We start from the raw sequence: 27,288 nt of genomic DNA on the forward strand, positions 1-27,288 counted from the left end.
AAGGCGGCAATATATCACGCCTATAAGAGGTCATCTTAAATTACAAAATTTTGTAAATTGAGTATGTGACTTTAATTCTTTTCGGGTCTTTATAGTAGTCAATTTAGTTTTTTAAATAATGTATATTTACCTCAAAATAGCTGTTTTGATAGACATTGAAGGTATATATAAAACGCATTTAATATGATTATTATTCTGACTGCGACTTGCGTGTGTAGGCATTTAGATGTATGCATATTCAATGTGATAATTGATTGTTGTTATATTTTAACTACTATATAAGGTAGGAAGGATCTGTACTTTAACTGTTAAGCTCTGCGTGGTTTGAGTAAGCCAGGGCCCGATAATTCGCCGTTCCGGGTAAAAATCATCTTTGCCGCCCTCTATTTATCACTCATCTCGTAATGTTTTAATAACAGTATTGAGCTTGTGTTACTCGCGATGATAGTTATATTAATCGCCCTGTATAGGAATTAGTCGTCGAAAAACAAGATATATCTAATTTTTAAGAATTAATAGGTAATAAACACTTGTTACATTTTGCCGCCCTTAATATTTGACGCTCTGTACAATCGTCCGGTTTGAAGATTGGGCCCTGTATAATGTAGCAGTGTTCAACGTCAGTTAGGGTTGATAATATAATCGGTTATTATTGATATATCGGATAATACGTACTATATCTTCGCTTACTGTTAGTGAATGTCATGCGAGACACTCAAGCGCACATGATATTCTTATTATTGATTGTAAGTCATATTATATTTAAATATAGTTAAATGTTTGTGAAACATATTTACGTGAACGAATTAGCTTAATATATTCTAAATTAGTATATAAAAGTAATAATTCATTGTGTAGTTCACGGGCTATAACAGAATAAGTTAAATAAGTGTTTCATTTAAACTATTTCTATTTTGTTACAAATAGCAGAATATTTTAAGCCTTTTAGTGCAGCGCAGTTATACAGGGTGAATTTTTCAAACGGGCCTTCAGGGCTAAATCCGAAACTATAAGGATTAGCGAAAAATGCTGAAAGGAGTTACGAGGCCGATTTTGATAAAAACTAAAACTACATCATTACTTTTTTAAAATAACTTTTTCCCTAGCCGGGAATCGAACGAGTTCATTTTGAAAAAAAATACACCATCTATATTATTCCACTATCTGATAGTGTTGCTTATAAGGATCAAAATCTGGGAAGTAATGATAAATGACAAACTAAAGGAAAAGCCTCAATTTTAAGAAAATACATATTTTTTTATATTAATTTGGCAGTTAAGTTCCCGCCATTCATCAATTTAAACATTTCGCGTATTAACATTTTTTTGGCTCAATGTTTCAAATCATTCGAAATGGACGTTTTGTTGTTCAAGAATTTATATTTTTATGTCCGACTTAGTTAAGGTTACTTTTAGGACCATTATAATAGATTTAACTTGCTATGGGTCGAGTTTCGTTTAATACAGATGTAAAATTGACAATTTGCGAGAATGTCTTTTTCGAGTCAAATCCGAGTGATAACTAAACAAAGAGATATAGAAAATTATATTTACTGTTGAAACGTATTTATAAACAACAAACAATAACCATTTACTATTTAATCACTTATCTATTCTTATTAAAAAATAAATCCTAAAAGCGGCGGTAATTTACTTGCCAAACTATTACTTACTCATACTAAGCCGTATGTCACGGTTATAACATCGAATAATTAGTTGATTAACCAACAAATTCTTCAATGGTATGACTTACGTATGTTTCTAAAGAATTACACATAAATCATTTGTTATGTATAATCCTTAAGGATTACTATGGCAATGTATGGAAAAATGTGTATTTTCTTCAAAATTTTCCTTTTCCTTTAATTTGTCACATAACATTACTTCTCAGAATTTGATCCTTATAAGCGACACTATCAGATGGTGGAAAAATATAGACGGTGTATTTTTTTTAAAAATGAACTCGTTCGTTTCCCGGCTAGGGAAAAATATATTTTAAAAAACTAATGATGCAGTTTTAGTTTTTATCAAAATCGGCCTCGTAACTCCTTTCAGCATTTTTCGCTAATCCTTATAGTTTCGGATTTGGCCCTGAAGGCCCGTTTTAAAAATTCACCCTGTATATTGGTGATGAATTAATAAATTTATTTAATGTTGCATCTATAATCTGTGTTATAAATAAAAATAAATAGCTTGTAGAGACATGTAAAAATTAAAATTTATACTTATGTACGCGCGTTAGTAATTATAAATCAAATAATATGATATGTCGAAAACGATAATAATAAAACATTAAAATTAAACTAAACAATCGTAACAGGATATCAAAAGAAGTGAACTGTAGTTAACATCTAACTTCATCCTAACATTTACTTAAAACGGAGTGCACCTAGCGTGCCTGTACAAAAACAGTTTATAATTTCTCCTGGCATAACGAACTCCATAACGCGCCTTAGAAAGCATATTTTACAACAAGTCCATGAATGTTGCAAATATGCTAAATTAATAATATATTTTAAGTTAGGTAATTGCTAATATGCCCGTTATTTATAATTAATCTAATCAAATTTGACATTGTCTGATATGAAGAAATGTAATGTCAAACTTTCCTCAGCAAAACATTGGACCGATTGATTATTAATAATGGACTATATAGTATACTTACCTAGATATAAATTGGTAAAAATTTAAGCATAATGTTTCTAATTGGAGTCAATTACAAAATTGTAAGAACCGAAAAACATAAGTTGTATTACAGTATACAAAATGTTTCGCTCCAATTTATAAAAAAACCTTTTTTCGCGCACGAGCTCGTATGTGATTTTTTTTAATAAATTATGTATGTACGTAATATATAATCTCTATGTAATGTGACAATAATCTAAATACTTGACAATATTTTTGTGATTAAATTTGGAATTGTTGAAAAAGAGGTTTTAGTGATTTTCTATAACATATTTAGTAGATTATAACGTAATAGTTTGTCGCTGATGCCATTATATGTAACTATATAGATTAGGTACATTCGACTTATAAATGTCCACATCATTGTAACGTCTTTCTAACGACTTGTTGTCTATGTGTAATGTAAAATATATGTACTTATCTATTAACGTGTTGATGGTAAATAAATGTTCCAAAAAGTTCAGGTTTTTATTTTTTAGAATCTAATGTTTTACGTATAAAGTTTTACTCAACTTATCTAATACATCACTTTATGAATACTCAAATAATCTATCAATAATAATAATAATAACATAATACCCTAAATGTGGGCATGCCTTATTGTTACTTTCATATTTTAGTACTGTTGCGGTACTTTTTTTGGTTTGTTTAATATTAAATGCACGTTTTCATTAGATCGGTCGGACAGATTTACGGGTACGACGAATGGTCTGGATAATTTGGCATTTATAATGTTTCAATATCACTATTCCTATACATAATCTATGTGCCTTTAGAAAAATGCGATAAAACCTTCGATCACTAATAAGTAGTGATCGAAGGATAAAACTGTCGTCATTAAAGTGCAAACGAAGGTCGTAAGTGGAAAGTAAAACTAAAAAAAAACTCTTAGGCCGACCTACTGTCAACTTGCACTTTTTACCACGTTTTTATTAGCTGCATGCATAGATAAGCTACATGTACCTATCAGGGTTGTTGCTGATGCAGGTTTTTACTAGATGATCAGCATCCGCTGATGCTGATTTTTCAGATTAATATCAACTGAAGCTGATGCTGATATTTGCAACAACCCTAGTACCTATGTATGTAACGGAATCTTTGAACTCTATGTTTACCCACTTTGAAAGGTCCACTTCATTTAAAATTTTGAACACTTATCAAGAACCGATGACATTACACGATTTTAGTAATTTTGTCGCACTAATCAGGATCGTCAGGATTAACAATTTTTCTTGTGCGATTTTAGCGTGGTTTTTAGTTTTTTAACTAGGTATAATTATTATCTTAGTTTTGACATACGTAAATGCATCAGATTTAGGCAGTAGTCACACTGGCGACATAATTAAAACAAAATATTAGTTATGAACCTTTATTTTAATACATTATTACAAACAAAATAATTAGGCTAATTATTCAGGTACCTAAAAAAACAATAGCCCACAAGAATTTAATTTAGATCCTCACTTGCTAACATACATTCCACATATTATTCGTTGTAAAAGGATGATTCTTTCTGCATTGCTTATAATTTTATAATGTATGAAATGGAACAATATTATACTTTCCTTTCGATTGTCCCAATGTTATCTAAATTATTATTAACTAAGATTTTATAGTCCGCGTAAAACTGCTAGTTCGCTCTGAATATAGAAATGAATCGCGTGGCCATAGCAAATTATATGAGACAAAACACAAAACGCAATTTTGTCAATTTAGACATTTAATGTTACGTTACTGACACTACAGTTCTGATACAATCCGCTAGAGGCGCTAATTGGAAATTGTATGGCAAAATACGTAAACAAATACCAAAACAGTCATATTTGTCAAAACGTAAAAACTCATGGTAAGGGTACTTACTGCTCACAACTTCAGAGCGGACAAGCACATTCGCGGACTATACACATTCAGGGGCGCTGCCAAGATTATTTTCAGGGGAGTGGGATTTTTCACTGACGAATACATATTTTCTGTCTGTATAAGCTAATCTGGTCTTAGCACCCTTTTTTATTGACATACACATTTCACAGGTTTGGTCCTGATGAGCTTTTTTTACTTATAAATACACTTTTCAGAGATTTCTTCGCCTAGTTTTCCGGCGAGGCACCCTGCAAGTGTACCCCTTACACCCTGCTGCCGGCGCCCATGTACATATTTAAACAAATGCAAATTGTTGATAAATTGGTATAGTCCACGCCAAATTGCTAGTCCGCTCTAAGTTGTTGCAAGCAGGTGTAGACATACAATTTGCTATGGCGGCGCGATCCAATTCTATATTCAGAGCGGACTAGCAGTTTTACGCGGACCATACTATGCATCTGTGTTTTTTCAATTTCAAGTATTCATATGACTTTCAAAATAAAAAAGAAATAAATTTTATTATCCCTTACTTAGAGACCTTCAAAACATTCTCTATGGAGGTGCACCACATATTACTGCTAAAATTCTTATCCTGAAAAACATGTGGGACAGTATCAACGGATGGATAAAAATAAAATCGAACTGGATAACTAAAATTATAGTAACCTAATTTTATACTAACTAACCTTACAATAAAATTGAAACTCCGTTTATGCAACGCTAACTAAGACTTATAATTAAAATAGATATTTCAGTAAATATCGGCAGTTGAAGATTAGAAATGAAATTTGGTGTTTATTCATTTTAAAACATACATAAGACAAGTATAACACAAAATACTTCAAAATAGCGTACGGTATTAATTTTACGTGACATTTTATAATATATGAAACACGAGCTTTTGCCCGCGGCTTCGCTCGTTACGAAGTAATATTATTAACTAGATTTATACAAACTTTCATCCCCTATTTTATCCCCTTGGGGGTAGAATTGATCAAAATCCTTTCTTAGCGGATGCCTACGTCATAACATCTACCTGCATGCCAAATTCCAGCCCGATCCGTCCAGTGGTTTGGGCTGTGCGTTGATAGATCACTATGACAGTCAGTCAGTCACCTTTGAGTTAAATATATTTAGAGTAATGTGACTGTTATAATATATCAAAAATGAAATATATTCTATAGCTGAAGTAAGATACATTTTAAATAATCACCTTAAATATACCTAAGTCATTCTTCACTCACATTTACCCAGCTTGTATAATACTTATGAAAAAATATTTCTATTTTATTTACTAGTCAAAGCCATTCGTTCCATATGTTGTACACAAGATTGCTTACTTATAAGAATTCCCACAAAATTTTAAAACCTCACCAGTGCCGGGTTCATGCAATATGTCAATTAAAAAAACCGGGTGTCGTTTACAACTTCAAGTGGAATCTAGACATTCTTTTATTACCGCCTCTTTTGAAGTGTATTAAAAACGATATGTAATATTGAATGCTTAAAAATAAAACTTTAATATTGAGAGTTCCCACTCATTGGCTACTGATCTGAGCGATAGTCGCGTAGGCTACAATTTTGTCGCCCATTGGCCACTTTCGAACAATTGATAACTTTAGCGATAAGTAGTGATTCAAGTGACTGTCAAAAGCTACTCAGCAACTAATTAGTAGCTTATGCATCTATACCATAGATTAGTAAAGATATTTCGCCGCCTTGAAATTGAATGAAGCCACAAACGGCTTATTATAGTAAATTATTTTTTTGAATTCTTGACAAATAAAAATATTTTTAAGAAAATTTACGAATAAATAACTAATACCGCGTAATTTACATAATAAATAAATAATTATTTCAAATACTTTAGGGACATTTTAGCACGGAGACGTGGCACAACTTTTTTACGCAACTATTTCAATTCTCAAAACTGGGTACATTTTCTTGTTAGGAGTGAGTAATCTTTACTAATCTATGATCTATACAGACGTGTTGACAATAGACTGCTTATAGATTTTTGGAATATTAAAACTTGTACAACTCGTCGATCAAGCAACAAATTGTCACTTGAATGGTAGCAGTATGTGTAATTAATCAATATATAATTGAGCAATTTTCAGTAGCTCAAACAACAAGATGGTAGCCTATGCAATCACATCACACGCTATAGTAACCAATGGGCGATCACCTTAAAATACAACCATATCTTTGCCGTGAGTGACAAATCTCACATATTTATTAAAATAATCCAATCTAGCATACTATCCATTCCATCCATTCTACACAGAACACACACACTAAAATATATACAAATTAGATGTCTAACTACAGGAAACATACAATTTTCTACCTAATACTGGCAGTTTTTATTCTTACTGCTACAGCGACGTCCTAGGTACGATTTTCGGAAGATGCAAAATTTAATTTTACAAATGTCTTTAAAAAATTTGTGTGTGCACAGAACAACAGTAATGTGGAAACTTATTTCAAATTTTAACTTGATACAATAAAGATTGTAATCCACAATCACAGTATCTACTTGCGTCTTGCTTTTTCAATATAAAGTGTAAGTGAGAAACTCAAAATGGGTATATATTTTTGTCTAAAGGTATTGATATCCATAGATGGAGCCTCTGGTTTGAGACAACAGTAAATAAACAACAACAACAAACAACAAGAAATAAATGTACACGATTGAATTCGATGTACACACATCTGCAGATTCATAAAATAAATAAAATTGAGCCATTTATCATGTATAATTTGCATTTACATGTATGTATTAGTTTGCTTTATATTACCACATATTTTTTCACTACCACAAAACTTTGAAAATAGATTGATTTACCAGACTGTATCCATACATACATGTTTATTGCCGTATTAGAATTGAATAGTTACGTCAAAAATACACATCAGCCATCTCTAAAATGTCAGTCAATGGTTGATGCCTCATTTTTCTCCTCCCAATCATCTTTGTCCACTTCGGCTTTCTTGATTTTCTTTGCCCTGATATCTGCCATTGTCTGTTCAATGGAACGCTGGTCTTTTTTATTCTCACTCGGCACCTCACCGTAACTTTTATTTGCATTAGTTTTGTGTGCGGCCCCTATTGCGGCTGTTTCTCCTATAAGATGAGCGTATTTCTGCTTGTAAAATGTCCCACTTAACTCCTTATTGTGTTTCCGCTTTCTGCTCTTGTCATCACTGTCCAAATCAACCTGTTTCTCCAATTCCTCACGGTTTCGTGCCATTTCGGCTGCCTTCTCCTCATTCCAAACACCACCATTCCGTCTAACAGTTAACTCATCCTCGGACGGTCCTTTTTCCTTTAAATAAACAATTGGATATCTATCTATTCCTTCTTGGCCAAAGGAAAATACTAGTACACCGGACAGTTCGGCAACGTCTCTGACAATAGCTCTGTACATCTGATCCATCGGTTCAAACTGCAAGTAAGGTTTGGTGCCATCTTTAATGAAGTTAGCAACTTTCTCTTCAACGCGTTTCCGGAACCTGTTTAGCATATTCTTCTCTTCTTTATGCTTTCTTTCTAATGCCTCCTTCTGTTTTTTGATCGCATTCTTCTGTGCCTCACTTGCTGTTGGAGGTTTCTCCATGGAATTCAGAATGGAGCCTAGTAGATCCATGTTTGTGGCTTTATATTTCGTTTTGGGAACAGAATGAAGTGTAGGATATGATTTTCGTTATCTTTTTCATCCAATGAGCAGCGATTCTTAAATTATCAGCTTGGGACTCTGAATTAAGTCCTTTTAAAGCTAAAACCTTCAAGGATGCGTCTATCTGTGCACAGATCTGCCCACCGAAAGTTAGAGAGTCAGTTGCAAATTCTAGTATCTGTTTCAAGGGTGGCTGAAGGGGTGTGCCTTTCACTAAAGGGGTGTTTGTCGTGAGGTCAATGTCCTTGCAGCTTCCCGTCAATGCCTTGTGTTTATTACAGAGCTTCTCGAATAGTTCCACCACTATTGACCTGGAACCACAAATGTTATCATACAGTATATCATATTAACTTAAAATAACATGTCTATTAAAGTTTTTCATCATTCGTCATTAACATTCATGTCTTAATATTTCTCAATACTAATAATTTTTTGTGTAACACAGGAGTAGCAAACGAGGATGCAGTCCATCTGATGGTAAGTGGCTACTGCCGCTCATGATAATCAACATAATCAACCCCAGAAAGGATTACATATTCCTAACTGAGATTGGCCACAGATGTGCCGGTACCCCCGAGGACTAAGCTGGAATGCCTCAGAAAAGTATGTCTTCCTTACCACACTCTTCAAACCAAAACACAGCAGCACTTAACAGTACTGTTGATAAGCAGAAATAGGTGTGGCAGTGGCGCCACCCATGTTTAATAACAAACGAACCGTTTACCGTTAACTACTTAACCGTTACTACCTTGAATGAACACTATTATAATGATTTTCACCTTTTTCATAGCAATAATAATATTCATCGGGACATCAATGTATCAGAGAATAAAAATATTATAATATTAAGATTGTGTACTACAGATATAACACAAAGTCCTCTGTAAGTTATATAATGCGTCGGGATGCAGCAGCCAGGATACAGAAAGACCGAATTACTTATATATATACGTATTTAATCAAAACAGAATATTACATGTTTTGGATTAAATCTAACCTAAATTAAAACTAACTATCCTAAGTGACTTGCTGGGACAATGTTAGCGCCCAGAGTGAATTCCCACGTTCGGGACTGTACCATGGAAACGGAGCGGTGGTGCGGAGTCAGTGTTCCCACGGCACGGCGGCGGTACAGGATCGGATGTCTTTCTAGTAATTTTGTTTAAGGCGAATTTCTAACTATGGTGATTAAGGCCAATATATAACATGTAAGTAAATATTATCTGATAATGCAACAGATATACAATGTTGATAGCTGATACTCTTGCCTATATCTTACCAAATACTAATGATAAATATACCTATTATAATAGGGTTTGTTTTAATGTTCATACAGGTTACATTTGCCACTAGCTGACCCGGCAAACTTTGTACCGCCTCAAAATCTATTTATCAAATATATTTCATATAAAATATAGCCTATGTTACTCGTGGATAATGTAGCTTTCGAATGGTGAAAGGATTTTTAAAATCGGTCTAGTTGTTTTTGAGCCTATTCATTACAATCAAACAAACAAACAAAGTTTTCCTCTTTATAATATTAGTATAGATAAATACTTCATATTTTAATGAGTGAATAGTTTATATAAACCTTTCTCTTGTTTATATAAACAATTTTATTTTTCTTTAGGTCATCCCTTTATATTGACGATCATTTTTGGGTCAATCAATCTACACAAATCTAGTTACAGTTACAGTCTACAACCTGGTGATGTCTATTACTTTGTGTAAAGTAAGTTGATATTATTATAAATGCTAGCATACATTATATTATGTCGGTTAATTAAAACTAAGTGTGATTAAATAAAACTAAATATTCTAATGACTGACGGGAATCCAAACCGGAAATCTTTGAGGCCACGACAATATGACCACGCCACAATTACCAAATAAATACCGTATTATATAATTTAATTTTAGTAGCAGTCAATAATGTGTCACATTCATACTTACTCCTGTTCTTGTATATCAGAGATGTCTTCTTGTATGAGGTTATGAAAAGCCGCCGACAACTTGGTGCGGAGGCCGGCAAACTGCTCCAATGGCGTCCCGTCCAAACGCGCTCTACAATAACATAATATTATCAATAATCTAATTATATTACACACACATTATATGAACACACACTTAATAACACAATTCAACTCACTCCTGTATATTTCTGCAGCGTTTTATAAGTTTATTTATAGAAATTGCGCAGTTTTGGCAAGTCTTCAAACACGTTTTGGATGTATTGAAGAACTCTTCGAAAAAGGAAAAGTAATCAATTATCTGCTTTTGGATTCGCGCTTCCATTATATGGAAAGACAAGCATTTTCCATTTCTCAGAATGTTATCAGATTTAGAATGAAATTAATTTCAATGTAATTGCAAGCTGCACCGTAAATGTCAATGATTTAATGACATGAGACAAGGGAAGTGATGGATGATATGTCAGCTGTAACCACAGAATGTTATTAATATCATAGAGTATTTACAGATACTAAGTAGATATATTCATTTGGTGTTTATCATCTGGGATTGTTTTTGGCACGAATTTCTTTAACTTATATTTTAAATTATTATTACATTTACGATGTAACAAGTCCCACAATATTATTTTAGAAGATTTATTTTTAAACATTAATGTTCTAACAAAATATGTAATGAATATTTTGCAATCGTTTTCAGCGTTAAATGGAACGTGGATGAGATTCGGCACGGTTCGATACAAGTCGGTTATTCTCGGAAAGCTGTCAAATGCAGAGCCAATCGCTGCACTGAAAGCGTATAATACGACAAACAACACACATACACACCGTAACACAGTGTGAATTTAGTTCACGAGAGAAATGTACGTTGTGTTTGTTCATAATATTTTCCGATATAAAAAATAAAATACGCAACGCGACCGCTCAGTTTAGCTGAAAATTTGTGTTTTTCCTTGAACAGTTCTTCGTTTTTGTGACTAAAAATGTGTGAATATGTGTAGCCTTATTTAATTTCATTTTTATCTCATTACTATAAAGTGCTTTCGTAAAAATGAATGGCAAAATGCATAGTGAAACGGGCGCTTTCTCGTCTGACGGCATGCGCGCCGAAATATTAAACCCATTCGTGCACAAACTGGAATTAGACAACACTTACGACAAGATTAAGGTGAGAGACGCTTTACGTAAGTTGATAAACCTTATTTTCTCATTCAATAACAAGTGCATTAAGGCTTGTTTGCGCACACGTCAAAAACGAGTTTATGTAACTATAAAAATTCATCTACGATACATACGTAGTCTGTTCCTTGTTTAAATGAATTAGGAAGACGTGCAGATGTTTTTGTTATTGATTTAGTATAATCGTATTATGCGGTACAAATGAAAATGGCATCTAATGCGTACATGTTTAAGATGTTAATTATATAATTTATGTTTCTTACGATAACGAAATACAGACAGGCTTAGTTCTAAATCTAGGGGTCCGAGGTTCGAATTCACACCAAACTGAATTTTTAAACTTAGTGCGCATTCGAAATTAATTATCACTTGCTATAACGATGAAGGAAAACAACATGAAGAAACCTAATTTACACGCCTAAGATTTTATAAAATAATATTGTTAAAGGTGTGTAAAGTTTTCCAATCCAGCCTTAGGCAATTCACCGAACCACCTAAACTCTACTGCACATAGTCCATCCACCACATCACGTGAAGTTCTTTCACACTGAGAGTAGACAAAGTCCAGTAGTGGGACAAGAATTGATAAACAACACTTTTTCATAATAAAGACTACTTGTAGACATAAGATTATTTATATATTTTTAATCAAAACCTGATTATATCATAGCTGAGCTCACCATTGAATAATATGTTTTCATTAAAAAATAGAAAACGGATAAATGTAGAGACCATGTAGTCATATCCTAAACTATATTGTTTAGTTATGAACAAAGAATATCTTTGTTAATACAGCTGAAATTAATTGGGGCATTTCTATTCTTCAATAATAATTATCATTGAAAACACATTTATTTCATAGCAGGATTTTATTTATTAAATTAATAATTCATTAATTTTAATTTACAATGAAATTATTTATTAATTAAATAAATAATAATCAATTATACTATTAGACTATATCAGTGTACTGCTGGATATACACCTTGATTTTGTATTAGAATATATTGTTTTTATTTACTACATTATAATACATTTATGATATCTTTATATAATGTAGATTTAGCAAACAACTTAGCAGTCCACCTGATTGTAAATGGTTCATAATCGACCCCAGGTACAATAAGACTCCTACATGTGGTCAACCTTAGAAGCTTTGTGTTCCCTAAAGACTAATTTGGAATGCTTCCTGTAAGTGTCTTTTTAAACCATTATACAGGAGCCCTTAACATTGCAGTTAAAAGGCAGAAATAGGTATGGAGTGGTGCCTCAGGCGCACAACCATGAAGTGTTCGAAACTTATAAAACTTAAAATAGGTAATCTATGTAGTTCAACTTTGGGGGTACTACCGCCACATCAATTTCTGCCTTACAACAATAGTTTTAAATGTGGCTGTGTTCTGGATTCAAGAGTTTGGTAAGGAAGACATACTATTCTGAGGTTTTCCAGCATCCAGGAGCAGCGGCGCATATATGGTCAACCTCAGGTAGGAATCTAATCTTATCTGAGGTTGACTACAGACTTCCATGGGCGGCAGTCGCCACCACCTGATGGACGTCGTGCTCGCCTGCAACTCCTATATTAAAACTAAAAACATATATCTAAACTAAACTAAAAACTAAAAAATACGCCTCTTCTACTCTTCTCGTTACGATTGTCCAACCATATAGGTACAGTTCTGCCACTAACGATATGTAAAATTATATGACGGTTGGTAAATTGTCCAATTACGTGAATTGCCACCACTTCCGATATGTTAAATCATAGGGCGGTTGTTCCGTCGTCAAACCACATTTTATCACTTTCGTAATTTAAAATGATTGGTATTGTTTGTTATTGACAAATTACGTTCGACATTAAAATTAATTGGCGGTTTAGTCGAACCACGATAGTTCCATATTCGATTATTTTATATGAGGTAGAGCTTCGTCGAGAAACGTATATTCCTGCCATTTTCGATATTTTATAATTGGCCAAGTACGAGTTGAACTCGCACGTGGAGGGTTCCGGACCACCAACATTTTCATATTTTTTTTATTTTTAGTACTTGTTGTTATAGCAGCCACTGAATTAAATATCTTGTGAAAATTGAAACAGTCTACAGATAAAGCGAAAAACATCGAGAAATAGTGGTTTCTTGCATGGCAACCCCCATTTATTTTCAACTTTTTTTATATTGTATTTGTTGTTATAGCGGCCGTCATTATACATCCTCTGTAAAAAATTAAAGTATCTACCTAATACGGTTCCAGAGATAGAGCCCTGTGACAGACGGACAGACGGACAGACAGCGAAGTTTTAGTAATAGGGTTCCGTTTTTATCTTTTGGATACGGAACCCTAAAAACAATTTCGAAGTTATTCTTCGTCGGACTACGTAAGGTTCCGTAATAAAATCCTCTTGCGGTTATCATTCGTTTAATCTTTGCTAGAGTCGATTTTACGTTTCTATTTTCCGAAATTCTATATTTCTTAAACATGATCGCTAAGCCTACCATTAAATATTTAAAAGTAATTACATGTTAGTTCTAGATTCCGATATCTAAATAATTAATTACGTGCTATCGTAAGCCCTTATGCGTGACTAACCTAGGAAAACCCACGGTAACCCTACCAGGGTTTGTTAGGCTAATTTATTATTTAATCAGTATCAAGGTAATGTGAAGGGCACAGGGCTCTTGAACTTGAATGCGTTGACCTGAGATAAAGAGCCTCATTTTTTGGTAATGTAATTTCTACTTAAACCTTTTACGAAATAATTATAAGTACTTAACTGATGTTCGAATGATTAAAATGTCACATAATTGAGTCCTTTGGCTTATTAAATCTTTTATTAAAAATCATGGGTACATAATTTTTTTGTAAAACATTGAAGGAGCGTACAGTCCACCTAGATAGTAAAATATGTATGTATATAGTAAGTGACCGCTACCGCCCGTCAATAAGTAGGTAATTAAGGCTCTGACTTCTGACTAAGGTCGGCCACAGATGCCTGGGTACCGCTGAGGGCTAAGCATCGTTACGTTTAAGTGTCCCCGCACCATCGAACCAGAAAATAGTAGCTCATAATGCTTCTTTTATAAGACAGAAGGTGGTAGAACCCTTTGTGGTTCGACTCCGGCGGCACCACCGCCACACATATTTTTACCTAATAAAAAATGTTAGGCGCTGCTGTCTTCTGGTTTGAAGGGTGTGGTAGGGGAAACAGACTTTTCCGAGGCGTTCCAGCGTAGTCCTCAGGGGTAGCGGCGCATCTGTGGCCGACCTCAGGTAGAAATATCTAATCCTATCTGATATATTTAAAAAAAAAATGTCCACAAAGTCAAACGCTCTATCCACATCTTTGAATGACGGTTTTGAAAAGCGTGCGGACGAATTAATAAAGGTTTATAGAGATTAATTAAGAGAGATCAACAGATCAAGTAAACTTAAATCATATAATATTATGTAGGGTTGTTTTAAAAAGCAGTCATAGCCTAGTGGTTAGAAATTTGCCATCTCCAGACCGAATCGGAAGACCAACGTTAAAGATGCGTTCTCTGATATCTTCAAAGTTTTTTGAATATTACAAATTAATGATCACTTGCTTTAACGGTGAAGGAAAACATGGCGAGGAAATCTTCATACCTAAGAGATCTTTAAAAAAAGTTCTCAAAGATGTTTGACTAATTCACATTTGGCCAGCGCGGCCCAAACCTCTCTTATCCTAAGAGGAGATCCGTGCTCAGCAGTGGGACAGTAATGGTGACTTCAAAAGCAGGGATTGGGACTACTTCTCATCAGGTTGAGTGCATGTTCGTTACCTACGTAATATAAACATTGTATGCAGTCTTCTAAATTCGCTTTATTTTAATTAAACAAAACTATTAAATACAATTTATGTTGCTTCCTACAATAATTATAACATAATTTATGTCCCGCAGACTATTGTTTACGTTTATTATGATGTGTGAAATATTTTTGTATTACAAATTAAACATTATCTAGATTATTCCCAGCGCTTAAAAGTTTTTGTTTAACAAAACTGCAGGAAACTCTTGGTTGCAACCCATTTTTTTAACGTATTACAAATGTCAATGAATACAAGATGAATAATAATTAAATTTATGCATTCAAATTTGATGTTAAATTTGATATTTCAAATGTTGATTTAAGTTATGACCATTGGTATCCTTTTATTAGAGGACTCACTCAGGGTCGGATTTAAAGGTCTAGAGGCCTTGGGGCAACAAAGGAGTGGAGGCCCCCTGGCCCCAAATTATTTTCCGAAGAAAATGAACAATTTTTTCAGTTGAGTTTTTCAATAAATTTTTTATTAAGAAACGCAAGTAGATTCCTCTAGTATTCATGTGAAAAAATCATCATGCGAAAAAAATATCAAAGGAAAAGATATTTTTTTTTACTAGTGTTTACTAGTCGCAATTAAAAAAAAATCCGACGTCTCTATTGTGGGGGCCCTTCTTTTGTGGAGGCCTCGGGGCTGCCGCCCCGGTTGCCCTCCCTTAAATCCGGCTCTGGACTCACTACTTATATTCTTCTTTTCTTTTGTCAATTATAATATCAACAACAGATACAAGTGAAGGGGGTCAACAAGTGCCCTTAAATATACACGTGTGGTCGCTTATTGTCGTAAACATCTGATCGAGTGGGAGCAGCGTAAAATGTAATACTTGAGTAGAGCCCGCCAGGCGCACTGCGCACAGAAAGGAGTCTTCTGCCTCAGTTGTATTCCGTCGGAGATTCCAGGGTCCTTTGTACAGCGCTCATGTATGTCACGTTTTCTTGTTCTAAAAAATCGTTTTCTGCACTCTTAACCTCACACAAGGATTCCCAGTGCCGTACCTATGCGCTTTTAGTGTCGTGCAATCCCACATGGTCCAGTATCGCTTCCACCGCAAAAGATACCATTTGAAGCTTTTCCGCCCGTTGTGGCGATGGTCTTTGTAGAGTTGAACTATGAAGAATTCTGTCACCTTAAGTTGTATTTCCTGGACATTAACAGTTTTACGAAACTATCACTGCGTTATACGCTAATGAGACGGTTATTTCCGTAATCATTGCGCCATAGAGAAATCGAAAGCACGCTTTGATGTTAGTATTAGAGTGAGAACTCACGGAGCGTTTTTATACACTTCCGCAAACGGAGGTGGTATAGCTGTTTTTTTTATATTTATAATATGAGTAGCTAAGGAGCATGCAGTCCATCTGATGGTACTGCCACCCATGGACATATGTAATCAACCCCAGATAGGATTAGATATTCCTACCTAATGTCGATCACGGATGCGCCGCTACCCCTGAGGACTAAGCTGGAAAGCCTCGGAAAATTATGTCTCCCTTACCACTGACCACACCATTCAAACCTTATGGTTCCTGGTACAGCAGCGCTTAACACTACTGTTAATAGACAGAAATAGGTGAGTCGGTGATGCCGCCGCTTTCAAACCACAAAGGGTTCTACCACCTTACTTCAAAATTAACGAGATCGCACTTTTGTGCTGTTGCGTAGCCACCGCGGTTAGGTGCCTTCAAGCTCGGCGGAACATGATTGTAAGTCGGACGGAAAGAGTGTATTTATAATCAATCTATTAAATGATTACCCACTAAAGATCGAAATTAAACAATTTCTAGGCAAAGGGAAAGTTTGACTATGAGCAACGGGCGTAAGCAGGCAGTAGCGTACTTTTACAGGAAATAAATCGCGGCGTGCAATCTTCTAATTTATTTTAACTACATTTTCATATTTTGAGCGTTGAGGTTTCGTGCCGTGCCGAAGTCCGTGCCGGCGGAAGAAAGCCGCTCCGTCAGCGTTTAGTCAACGACAAACTTTTCAATGCGTGTAGTAGGGCGCTACTCGCGTTCTTACTGTTATTGCTACTAGGTTATCAAAACCACCCAAGAATCGTATTTATAAATTAGTAATACGACCGCGCCCACACGGGCCGTGTATAGAAATATGTGATTTAGTGAAAAGTTATGTGCGTATTAGAAATTAATTATCTCTTGCTAAACGGTGAAGGAAAACATTGCGAGGAAACCTGCATACCTGAGATTTATAAAAAAGAAAAAAAAGAAACCTCGAAGGTATGTGAAGTCTACCAATACGCACATGGCCAGCGCAGTGGACTATGGCCTAATCCTTCTCATTCTGAGAGGAGACCCGTACCCAGCAGTGGGACAGTAATGGGATGATGATGATGATACTTTGAGTGTCTGTAGATGTAAATGAGATCTTACAGGCAGTTTAACACTCATTATTAATACGCAAATCGTTCCAAATTTTGCCTACCATACATCAAAATTTGACATATTCTAATATGCAGAAATTGTCAAATGTCAAATAACGGGCGAAGTCGATACCATAGGTGTTGTAAGCCTTTCGCTAAAGCAGTAAAACATTCAATAACAATATTTACATATTATGGTGTTCCGTTCGTAATGGTAGGGAACACGCTAACATCGGTAATTGCGGGCTGACCTTTCTACCGCAGTTGGAAATAAGAAAGTGCTGCGAATCGCCTATTGAGGGGAATGCGGTGTTTGCTATGGCGTACATGTGTGTACAGGGTGTGGTAAAACGTGTAATCAACATTAAAATTATTAGATTTTTGACGACAAAGGGACGACTTAAGGTAGACATACTTTACCGAGGCGTTCCAGCTTAGTTATCAAGGGTAAAGGCGTGTCCGTGGCAGACCTCAGGTAGGAATATCGAATCCTATCTAGGATTGATTATAGATGTCTATGGGCGGCAGTAGCCACTTACCATCAGGTGGACTGCATACTCGTCTGCTACTCCTATATTATAAAAAAAATGATCACAAATAGGTTGAAGTGATTGAGCGTTGTTTGCTTTGGGAGCTGCTAAAGGAACTAGTGTGTTTCACGCACCTGTCTTATCAAATTAAAGCAGGACAGACAAAGATTGATTAAGTAACCTTATTTATACTTTTCTGATAACATGCTCCATATAATAATGGGTGTACTCACAGCACAATATCCTTTGTATGGTGTTATGAGCGTAGAAAATAGAGATCCTTTATTTCAATACGTACTCGTGTAAAAATGTTTTTTTTCTATTAAATGAATATTTTTTATCCGACTGCCGAGGGTAATGTTTTTGGCACGTCTTACAGCAGAAACGTTGTGAGGCATTTGAACATAGGGTGTCGTTTGATTTCATTTAATTGTGGGTAAAACAGCACTAGGCTAGGTAGGCTATAACTTAAGCAGTCGGTTTTTGTTCTTATAATAATTTCTAGTTTAATCAATAGCTATTTTCTGTTTCCTATCATAAGGACATCCTGTATATAACTCACACAATAACAATATCATCTTCATAGCAAACGCGTGTTTATAAGACACTCGGAAGCAGTTATGCAATCTCCGATGAAAGTAGCAAAAGCGATTTTCTATCGAATCAAGACTGTGTTACGTAACCTTGAGAGATAATGACATGTTGCAAGAACTAAGAGTTTGTACAGTCAGCTCCAGTAATAGATGAGCAGATCAAAATCCCAAAGAAACTTATACTCCCAAACGTTCATAAGTAGCTAAACTCCCTTAGCATCAGAATTAGATGAACATCGTAAAATCTTTGAAGGTGGTAGAACCCTATGTGGTTCGACTCCGGCGGCACCACCGCCACACCTATTTCTACCTAATAACGGCAGTGTTAGGCGCTGCTGTGGTCCGGTTTGAAGGGTGTGGTAAGGGAGACAGACTTTTCCGAGGCATTCCAGCTTAGTCCTCAGGGGTAGCGGCGCATCTGTGGCCGACCTCAGGTAGGAATATCTAATCCTATCTGGTTGATTACAGATGTCCATGGACAGCAGTAGCCACTTACCATCAGGTGGACTGCATGCTCGTTTGCTACTTTTATATTGTAAAAAAAAACCTAGTTTAGATAAAAACTGATGCTTCAAAAGCTTAAAACCGTATGTGTATGGCTAACGTCACTAATATTATACGAGCTACGTATAATATTAGTGAAGTAGTTCAACTAGTTACTTTTAAAACTTTACGACGTTGTCCCCTACTACGGTATCCCCTGCCTGTCGTAAGAGGCGACTAAAAAGGGGGCTTCTGGGGTCGTGGGTGGCAAGAGTGGGAGCTCGAACCGCCCGGCCAACGGCCCCGGGAAGGACGGCAGTATGTGTGGTCGAATACCGTCGTACGCACCAGACAGTGCGGTGAGCGATAAGCTCACCTGAGCGGAGCCCGACGGGGCAATGCGCTAAGAGGACGGCCACCGGGGGGGTTTTAGTGCGGTAAGAGTCCCACATAACCCTGTGTCGCTCCTAAGGCATCGGGTACCTTTTGAAGGTTTCCCCCTCGTGAACAAAAAAAAACGTACTAAGCCTCCATTGTCTGTTCTTCTGTCAAAGGGCTCTATCTCTTGAACCGCTACTATAACCGCTAACAACAAATAACTACTAAAACCACAAAGGTGTCTTACCTTACAAAGGTATAGTTCCCCTCCAATAAACTCATGTTTATCTATTAAACCGTTTAGATAATTTTTACAATGCAAAGCTGCTATGAAAATGTTAAGACTATTTAAAAATAAAATCAAGTGTTTTAATGGCAGTAACGAACCTACCGTTTGCGAGATCGACTCGGACTTAGCCGATTTAAAAAAAAAATGATGAGTCTATAAAAACATCCGCAGACCTAATTAAAATTTTAGTCGAGTTGCAGTTGTGTAAGAGTACAGCCTTGCGGTGTTTCGTAACACTCAAGGGAACTCCGAAGCCTGGTTCTGTATCTCAATTGATTTAGAAACAGATAAATAATTGGGCAAGTGCAAATCGAGCTCGCATATCGAGGGTTCCGTACCACTATCTTTTTATTTTTTTTATTTTTAGTATGTACTAGTTTTTGCCCGCAGCTTCGCCCGCGTTTTAAAGAAAATAATATGACATACTAACATACATAAAACAGAAAATTCGTACCTTCATTGGAACGACAGTGGCGCCATCTGGCGAAAATTGGTCGTACCAACTCTGAAACCTTCGTGGGCTCATGAACAACAACTTTGCTAAAGATCATCACTTGATCAAATGCATACGAGTTACGATTCAATCCTTACTAATATCGATTAAAATAATCGATTTTTTTCGACAGACAGACAGAGTTACTTTCGGATTTATAATATTAGTAAGGATTATTGTAGCTGTCATTGAAGTAAATTCATTGAGAAAGTTTGAACTGTCTATCTATTACGGTGCAACACATAATGCGAAAAACGCTGAAAAGTAGCGGTTTCTTGTATGCCTTTTTATATTCAACTTTTTTTATTTTTCATATTTTGTTGTTACAGCGGGCCCCGTTATACATACTCTGTAAAATTTCAAGGGTATATCTATTACATTTTAAGAGATGAGCCCTGTCGCAGACGGACAGACAGCGGAACCTTAGTAATAGAATTCCGTTTTTATCCTTTTGGTACGGAACCCTAAAAACAGAAAATGCTTTATGCACAAGCGGCAAGATTATTATGTTAAAGTACCTGACTACTTATTTCCGTCACATCGAGTAATTTGTTCGCAATAACCATTCTTTATGCTAATACTTAACTGGGACTGATTCCTTACCGTGGTTATATACGAGTGATGTAGTTACGTGAGCACTTTCTTACGTGTTATTTTATTCAGGGCATGCTCTTGAAGCTATAAGGAGACCCGCAAGGACTTTGTTTATGTAACAATGAGTGCACTGAATAATTTACGTTACAGCGGTAATGCCACTTTGTCAAGACGGAATCTGTTATAGGGTTCCGTACGCAATTGTCCCTGTAGCTACAGTATCCTCTGCCTGTCGTAAGAGGCGACTAGAATGGAACTTCTGGAGTTGCGGGTGGCAAGAGCGGGAGCTCGAACATCCCGACCAGGGACCCAAGGGAGGATGGCCGTATGTGAGGTCGCATACCGTCGTACGCACAGGACGGTGTGGCAAGCGTTAAACTCACCTGGGCGGAGCCCCACGGGGCAACGCGCTAAGATTCTAGCTAGCGAAGGATTCCGGTTGCGTTCCTTTGTAGATCCCGGAGCCCCCTATGCAGCGCCGAGGACGGCCACCGGGGAGGTTTTAATGCGATAAGAATCCCACATAACCCATCGTCGCTCCCACGGCTCCGGGTTTCTCTCTCATAAACAAAAAAGGGTTTTGTACGCAAAGGGTAATAAATGGAATCCTATGATAATAATAAGCCTTCGTTGTCTGCCCGTCTATCCGCCTGTCATATAGCTCAATCTCTTGAACCTTAATAGCAGATAAGTACTTGAAATTATTAAACGACCACTTACATCAGGTGAACTGCTTGATTGTTTGCTATTTAGTTTCGCAAATGTAATAGGGTTCATGTTAGGAAAATTTCCAAAGTATTCGACGAAAGGTCTTATTTTTATCTAGCTGACCTTAATCAGCATTCAATCCTATTAGCTATCGAATAAATTAGAGCAGCATGCTCCAGTTACCAAATGACTTATAATTTAATTTGTGTAAAAATATTATTAAAGTCGATCGAAATCAAATTTTGATTAAATTGCTGATGGGCCTCCAATAAGATTTTTTGGAAGTCGCGTGTCATATTCTAACCTTAATTTAAACAGAATATTTGAATAGTACGTATAGTCTGATTCATAATTAGGTGTCCAAAATGTAAACAAAGAAATGTCACTGTCAAAATTAACAAGAAACAAAAACTTTAACAAACTCAACAAAAAACGAAAATTAAAAAATATACACAATTTAACAAACGCGTTATGTAAACGAGAAAACATTCGAGTTCGATCACAATCACGAAAATTAATAATATCAGCTACGAAACTTAAAAATGACAGCACAAGAAATGTCTTTGATTTCGGTTGTGTTACCATTATCACATTTTAATTTTCTACCATAAACTTTGTTTATTATTATTATTATTACTGTATGGATCGAAATTGAGGTGATATAAATATTAGAAAATGTGAATTAATCTAAATTTATTTAGATTATTAATTTATTATTGTTGTATTACTTTAATATCGACAAAAATAAGAAACTACCATTTCTAACGTTTTTTCTTGATAGGTCAACACCTTTGTTTACATTTTGGACACCTAATTATGAATCAGACTATAATTGTAAATTCTCTTTACTTTTAGAGAAACTACTTGGAAGGTTTTCTCACGATGTCTCTGCCCGTATAAATATGTGATACGAACTAATACGACTTTCTAATACGAAAATTACTCTACACATACGTAGAAATATATATATTTAACGTAGAAATAGCATTGTTCGACCAGGTAGGTACTACCGTTACACATATTGCTAGCCTGTCGTAGTCCTTATGTTTCGGTAGACTATTATCTTTTGAAGGTGGTAGAGCCCTTTGTGGTTTGACTCCGGCGGCACCACCGCCACACCTATTTCTGCCTCATAACAGCAGTGTTAGACGCTGCTGTGTTCCGTTTTGAAGGGTGTGGTAAGGGAGACATACTTTTCCGAGGCGTTCCAGCTTAGTCCTCAGGGGTAGCGGCGCATCTGTAGCCGACTTCAAGTAGGAATATCTAAACCCATCTGGGGTTGATTACAGATGTCCATGGGCGGCAGTAGCCACTTACCATCAGGTGGACTGCATGCTCGTCTGCTACTCCTATATTATATAAAAAAAAAACTAGCGAAAAAATTCAAAGTCTATGTGTAGAATGGTGTGGATATTGATATGAGCATATGAACCGACTATGTTAATTCTTAATCCTTTGCAACTCCCCAGGATTGGCTACTTGGTGTCTTCAGGGAGAACCTCTGTCACCCGTGTTTGATACCAAGAGACACATTACATAGTATTGTAAATCATACTGTCGTAATTTATACATGCGGTAAGGTAGGGAATATCTATGATTTAATTGTATTGTCGTTGTAGTGTCAAAGCAGTTGTAAGGTTTCCACATTAACATATACTTATGACGTTCTTCATCGGTATACACTTGTATTTCCTGAATATTGGAACGAAGCCTTCTAATTTAATTTGAAAGAGGAAAACTTTTGCATACATTTCAGCTGTTTATGTCACACAACCTTTACCTAAATTTTAATGGTTATGAAACCCGTGATGATTTGACTCCGGAGACTTCAATGATTGCTTAGGATCGTACATCTATCCGGGGTTAATAAATGTTCATGGTCGGTGGTTGCCACTTAGCATCATATGGATTGCAATTTCTATGATATAAAAAGGTATAAGATCTCGGAAAGACTACCACACTTTTCCGACTTACTTAGGTGTCCAGGTTTGATCCAGTCCGTTCGTGCAGAATTTTAACTTTTGAATTTAGATCTTTGTTGTAGTGTTGTTTGTAGATGAAGTACAATTATCTATGTCGCCAACCAAAACACCCATAACATTAAATCCTACTGCGAAGCAGCGAGTGACTTTTTACTTCAATGCCCTAAAGTTAGTATTTTTCTCTAATAGTGTATTTACACACATGTTCCGTGTGAACCTGTATAACTACATATATGTGTGTGTATAGGTATACACCAAGTATGTGCTTGTTTGATGCAATTTAGATAGTGACCTAGAGGCGAGCTTGTTGGTTATAACGGAACAAACGTACTCTTTCAAACTCCACATACTTTCTATTCGTATGTAAACATGACATTATCAAATATTTTATCTGTAGATATTTCTTTAATTCATGGTCGTTTGTCATTAACCTATTAACGTTGTTGTTGTTATTCCAGCCTGAGGGCCTACCACCATCTTTTAAAAACCCATCATAGTTCAGGAAAGTTTTATTTCCTCCTTATAACAGTAAAATATTCCGTCATACACAGTTGAACAAACTTAAACCTTTATTAATTTTTCGCTTATCCATTGTGTAAAACCAGCTGAAATTGTCATATTTTGCTCAAAAAAAGTAAAAGTATGATTAAAATAATATTGTGTTTAAGAGTTGGTAGTAACCCCCCTGATACGCAAAGGGTTCCGCGTTCGATTCTCGGTTGCGCACATATATATCTAAATGAATTTTTGTTCTGGTGTCGTATCGTTATGTACTTTTCTGTGAGTGTCTTTGGCACTTATCGGAAGAAATTGTAGTGTATGTAGGTCTAAAATTTACATGTCCCACTGCTGGGCGCGGGTTTCCGAAATACTTTTTCATACCGATTCTTTTAAGGTTAAAGGTTAAGGTTTCTACTTTCTAGGGAAGCGACGCGAAGGATTGAAGGTTATTTGGCTTTTTTTCATAATATGATACCAGATATTTTGTCCTAAAGCGGAGGGTAATGTTTTTAGAGCGTATGTATGTATTCTTTAGAAAGCCCTGCAACCTCCGTTTAATATATTATCTTCTATCTTCAGCCCACATTAGTCCACTGCTGGACATAGGCCTCTTCTAAGGCACGCCACTGAGCCCGATCTTTGGCTCTCCTCATCTAGCTAGTTCCCGCCGCCCGGCGCAGATCGTCGCGCCACCTTGCAGGAGGGCGTCCCACACTACGTTTGCCTAGACGCGGTCTCCACTCCAAGAGCCGTCTACTCTATATATTAGCTCTATCTACTTAATATATTAGGTGTCGATTAAATAATGGGAGTGACAAAAGCTACATTTCTCTAATGTGTCTTTTACTCGGAAATCGGAATCGGCTTTTTGTTTTACTAATAATTCTGTAGCTTTTTAGTACAATTCGGTTACCCCCGAAAGAAAAAATTCTTCCACGTGTCATCCTCGTTATATTACTCGTTAAATGTACACAAGTTGCACATTAAAACGTACAATAAAAAAATCTAATATATAAAATTCTCGTGTCACAGTTTTCGTTGCCATACTCCTCCAAACGGCGGCTTTACCGAAAACGGCTTTACCGATTTTGATGAAATTTTTTGTGCTTATCCGGTATCTATGAGAATCGGCCAACATCTATTTTTCATCCCTCTAAATGTTAGGGGTAGTACAACCCTAATTTTTTTTTTATTTATATGGCAATACAACGTTTGCTGGGTCAGATAGTAATGTATAAATGTGTCTATGTGTGTTTTCTAGATAATTACTTTTACTTCAGCCAAGCTTGTTTGAGATGCGTAAACTCAAAAACAAGTTTTGATTTTTTCGTTTGTTGATTTGTAGGCTAATTAGACACGGTCGTATAGAATTGTACGGTAGTACCTTAACGGTAGATTTTAAGTGGTAATCGCGACTCTATAACTTCCCAACGGACTTGTATAAAGTACGTTGCTGCAGTGGAACTGTCTTCAAGTATACAGCGAAGCCTGGTTAACTAGGCCCTGGATATGTTACATTGAGGTCCCATCACTTTTACAACGAAATACCTACTTCTGTTACTTTAAATCGTGAGGTATTACGAAAAATGTCGAAAAATAGTGTTTCCTTGTTTTGTTTTCATTTTCAGTACTTGTTATAGTGGCGAAGGAAATATAAATTGTAAAATTTTAAAGTGCCTATCTATTACGGTTCAGGAGATAGAGCCCTGAGACAAATGAACATGACAGCAGTGGCTAAGTAATTGCTTTCTGGTTTTTCCCTGGAGGTTCCTGGAGTACCGAACCCTTAAAGTCTTAGGGCGTTCGATATCCCCGTTGTACAGATTTCCCTAAAAGGAATATCAACAACATTTTAGTCAAGAACCATTTTAATGTTTATTATCTAGGCGTCAGTAACGCGCGTGCAGTTTATTCATTGTCGCACTTTTTGCTCTCGACGACAAGGACACGAAATTCGTTTTCTATCCATTGTTAGTTGTTAGTTGTTCACGATCATTATTCTCGGTCCAAGCTGGATTGTTGGCTGAACTATGGGTAATGTTGCGTGAATGGGGTTCTAATGATTAGTTTCTCGTGTGACTTTACGAGTAGTTGTCTATTTAGGTTTTAAGAATGCTATTTCGTTTATATCTAGCTTTAAATAACGGTTACCTTTATTATACTTATTATTACAATCAGTTTTAATACAAATCGAGGCATCATATTAATGGGTAATCGTTATTATCTACACTAATATTATAAAGAGGAAAACTTTGTTTGTTTGTTTGGTTGTAATGAATAGGCTCAAAACTACTGGACCGATTTTAAAAATTCTTTCACCATTCGAAAGCTACATTATCCACGAGTAACATAGGCTATATTTTATATGAAATATATTTGATACATAGATTTTGAGGCGGTACAAAGTTTGCCGGGTCAGCTAGTCGTATAATATTTTGGCAAAGGAGAGTTTTCCACCTGTCGAATAGTCAGTCTCTGTTTAGAGCTTCTATTAATACATGCAAGTTGTTGAGAAAAGTTTGACAGCGCGATTTAAAAGTGCTAGTGGCGACATCTCTCGACAAGTTGGGGAAAGTCTCCACAAAATAAAATTAATGTTTTATATTCTGCTTCTATATCAATATAATGGAAGATCAGCTTTTAAACTTTAATCAACAATTATTCGGAACTGTGAACTTATAATGCTATATTTGACTCTCTTTGCTATATTGGTCTTACTGTATTGGTTGATGTTTATAACGTCAGAATTGTTGTATTATGTACTTCCATATATTCTAATTTGATTATAATATGTTTTCTTTTGTTGCAGACTGCTATATTCACGGTAATATTGCTCCCCTTCCGTGTCATAGTCATCTGCTACCTCATCGTGACGGCATGGTTCCTCGCGTGCATCGGTCTTTATGGCCTGAGCGAGGAGGACCTCAGGCGGAAGCCCATGACTGGATGGAGAAGGTGATTCTTCATTTTATTTACACCAAAATCCCCCAAAAATAGGCGTAAAATTGTCAACGTCATCATCATGAAAATGCCGAATAAAATTGTATGTCTACTACTCCAATTGAAAACTCTAAGACATTGTCTTAGCAAAGTCTGCGTCAACAGATCTCAAAATAAAATTAGGTATCCAGTGGTTA

At 35.9% G+C, this 27,288-nt stretch overlaps 2 protein-coding genes across 2 annotated transcripts in view; one reads left to right on the plus strand and one right to left on the minus strand.

Annotated features, from left to right (window-relative positions):
- Positions 1-7,279: 7,279 nt before the first annotated feature.
- On the minus strand, positions 7,280-10,648 carry LOC140755971 (sperm-associated antigen 7 homolog). The gene is made up of 3 exons (XM_073091340.1): positions 10,374-10,648; positions 10,178-10,288; positions 7,280-8,535 (listed from the first exon to the last, which is right to left on the minus strand). The coding sequence occupies exon 3, from the start codon at positions 8,192-8,194 to the stop codon at positions 7,478-7,480; it is 717 nt and encodes a 238-aa protein (XP_072947441.1). The 5' UTR covers positions 8,195-8,535; positions 10,178-10,288; positions 10,374-10,648; the 3' UTR covers positions 7,280-7,477.
- A 357-nt stretch (positions 10,649-11,005) lies between these two features.
- The window catches only part of LPCAT (lysophosphatidylcholine acyltransferase), a 56,833-nt gene continuing 40,550 nt past the window's right edge, over positions 11,006-27,288 (plus strand). Inside the window, exons 1-2 of the mRNA XM_073091151.1 lie at positions 11,006-11,362; positions 26,961-27,106. Coding sequence (XP_072947252.1) covers positions 11,246-11,362; positions 26,961-27,106 — 263 coding nt within the window. The 5' untranslated portion in view covers positions 11,006-11,245. The remainder of the gene's footprint in view (positions 11,363-26,960; positions 27,107-27,288) is intronic.

This window comes from Epargyreus clarus, unplaced genomic scaffold, assembly GCF_041222505.1.
Source record: "Epargyreus clarus isolate Ecla_fem2 unplaced genomic scaffold, WU_Ecla_fem_2.2 ptg000034l, whole genome shotgun sequence".
Taxonomy (NCBI): domain Eukaryota; kingdom Metazoa; phylum Arthropoda; class Insecta; order Lepidoptera; family Hesperiidae; genus Epargyreus; species Epargyreus clarus.

Excerpts from the sequence above, each read along its gene's own strand:
- LOC140755971 (XM_073091340.1), bottom strand. The coding sequence starts at position 8,194 with ATGGATCTACTAGGCTCCATTCTGAATTCCATGGAGAAACCTCCAACA.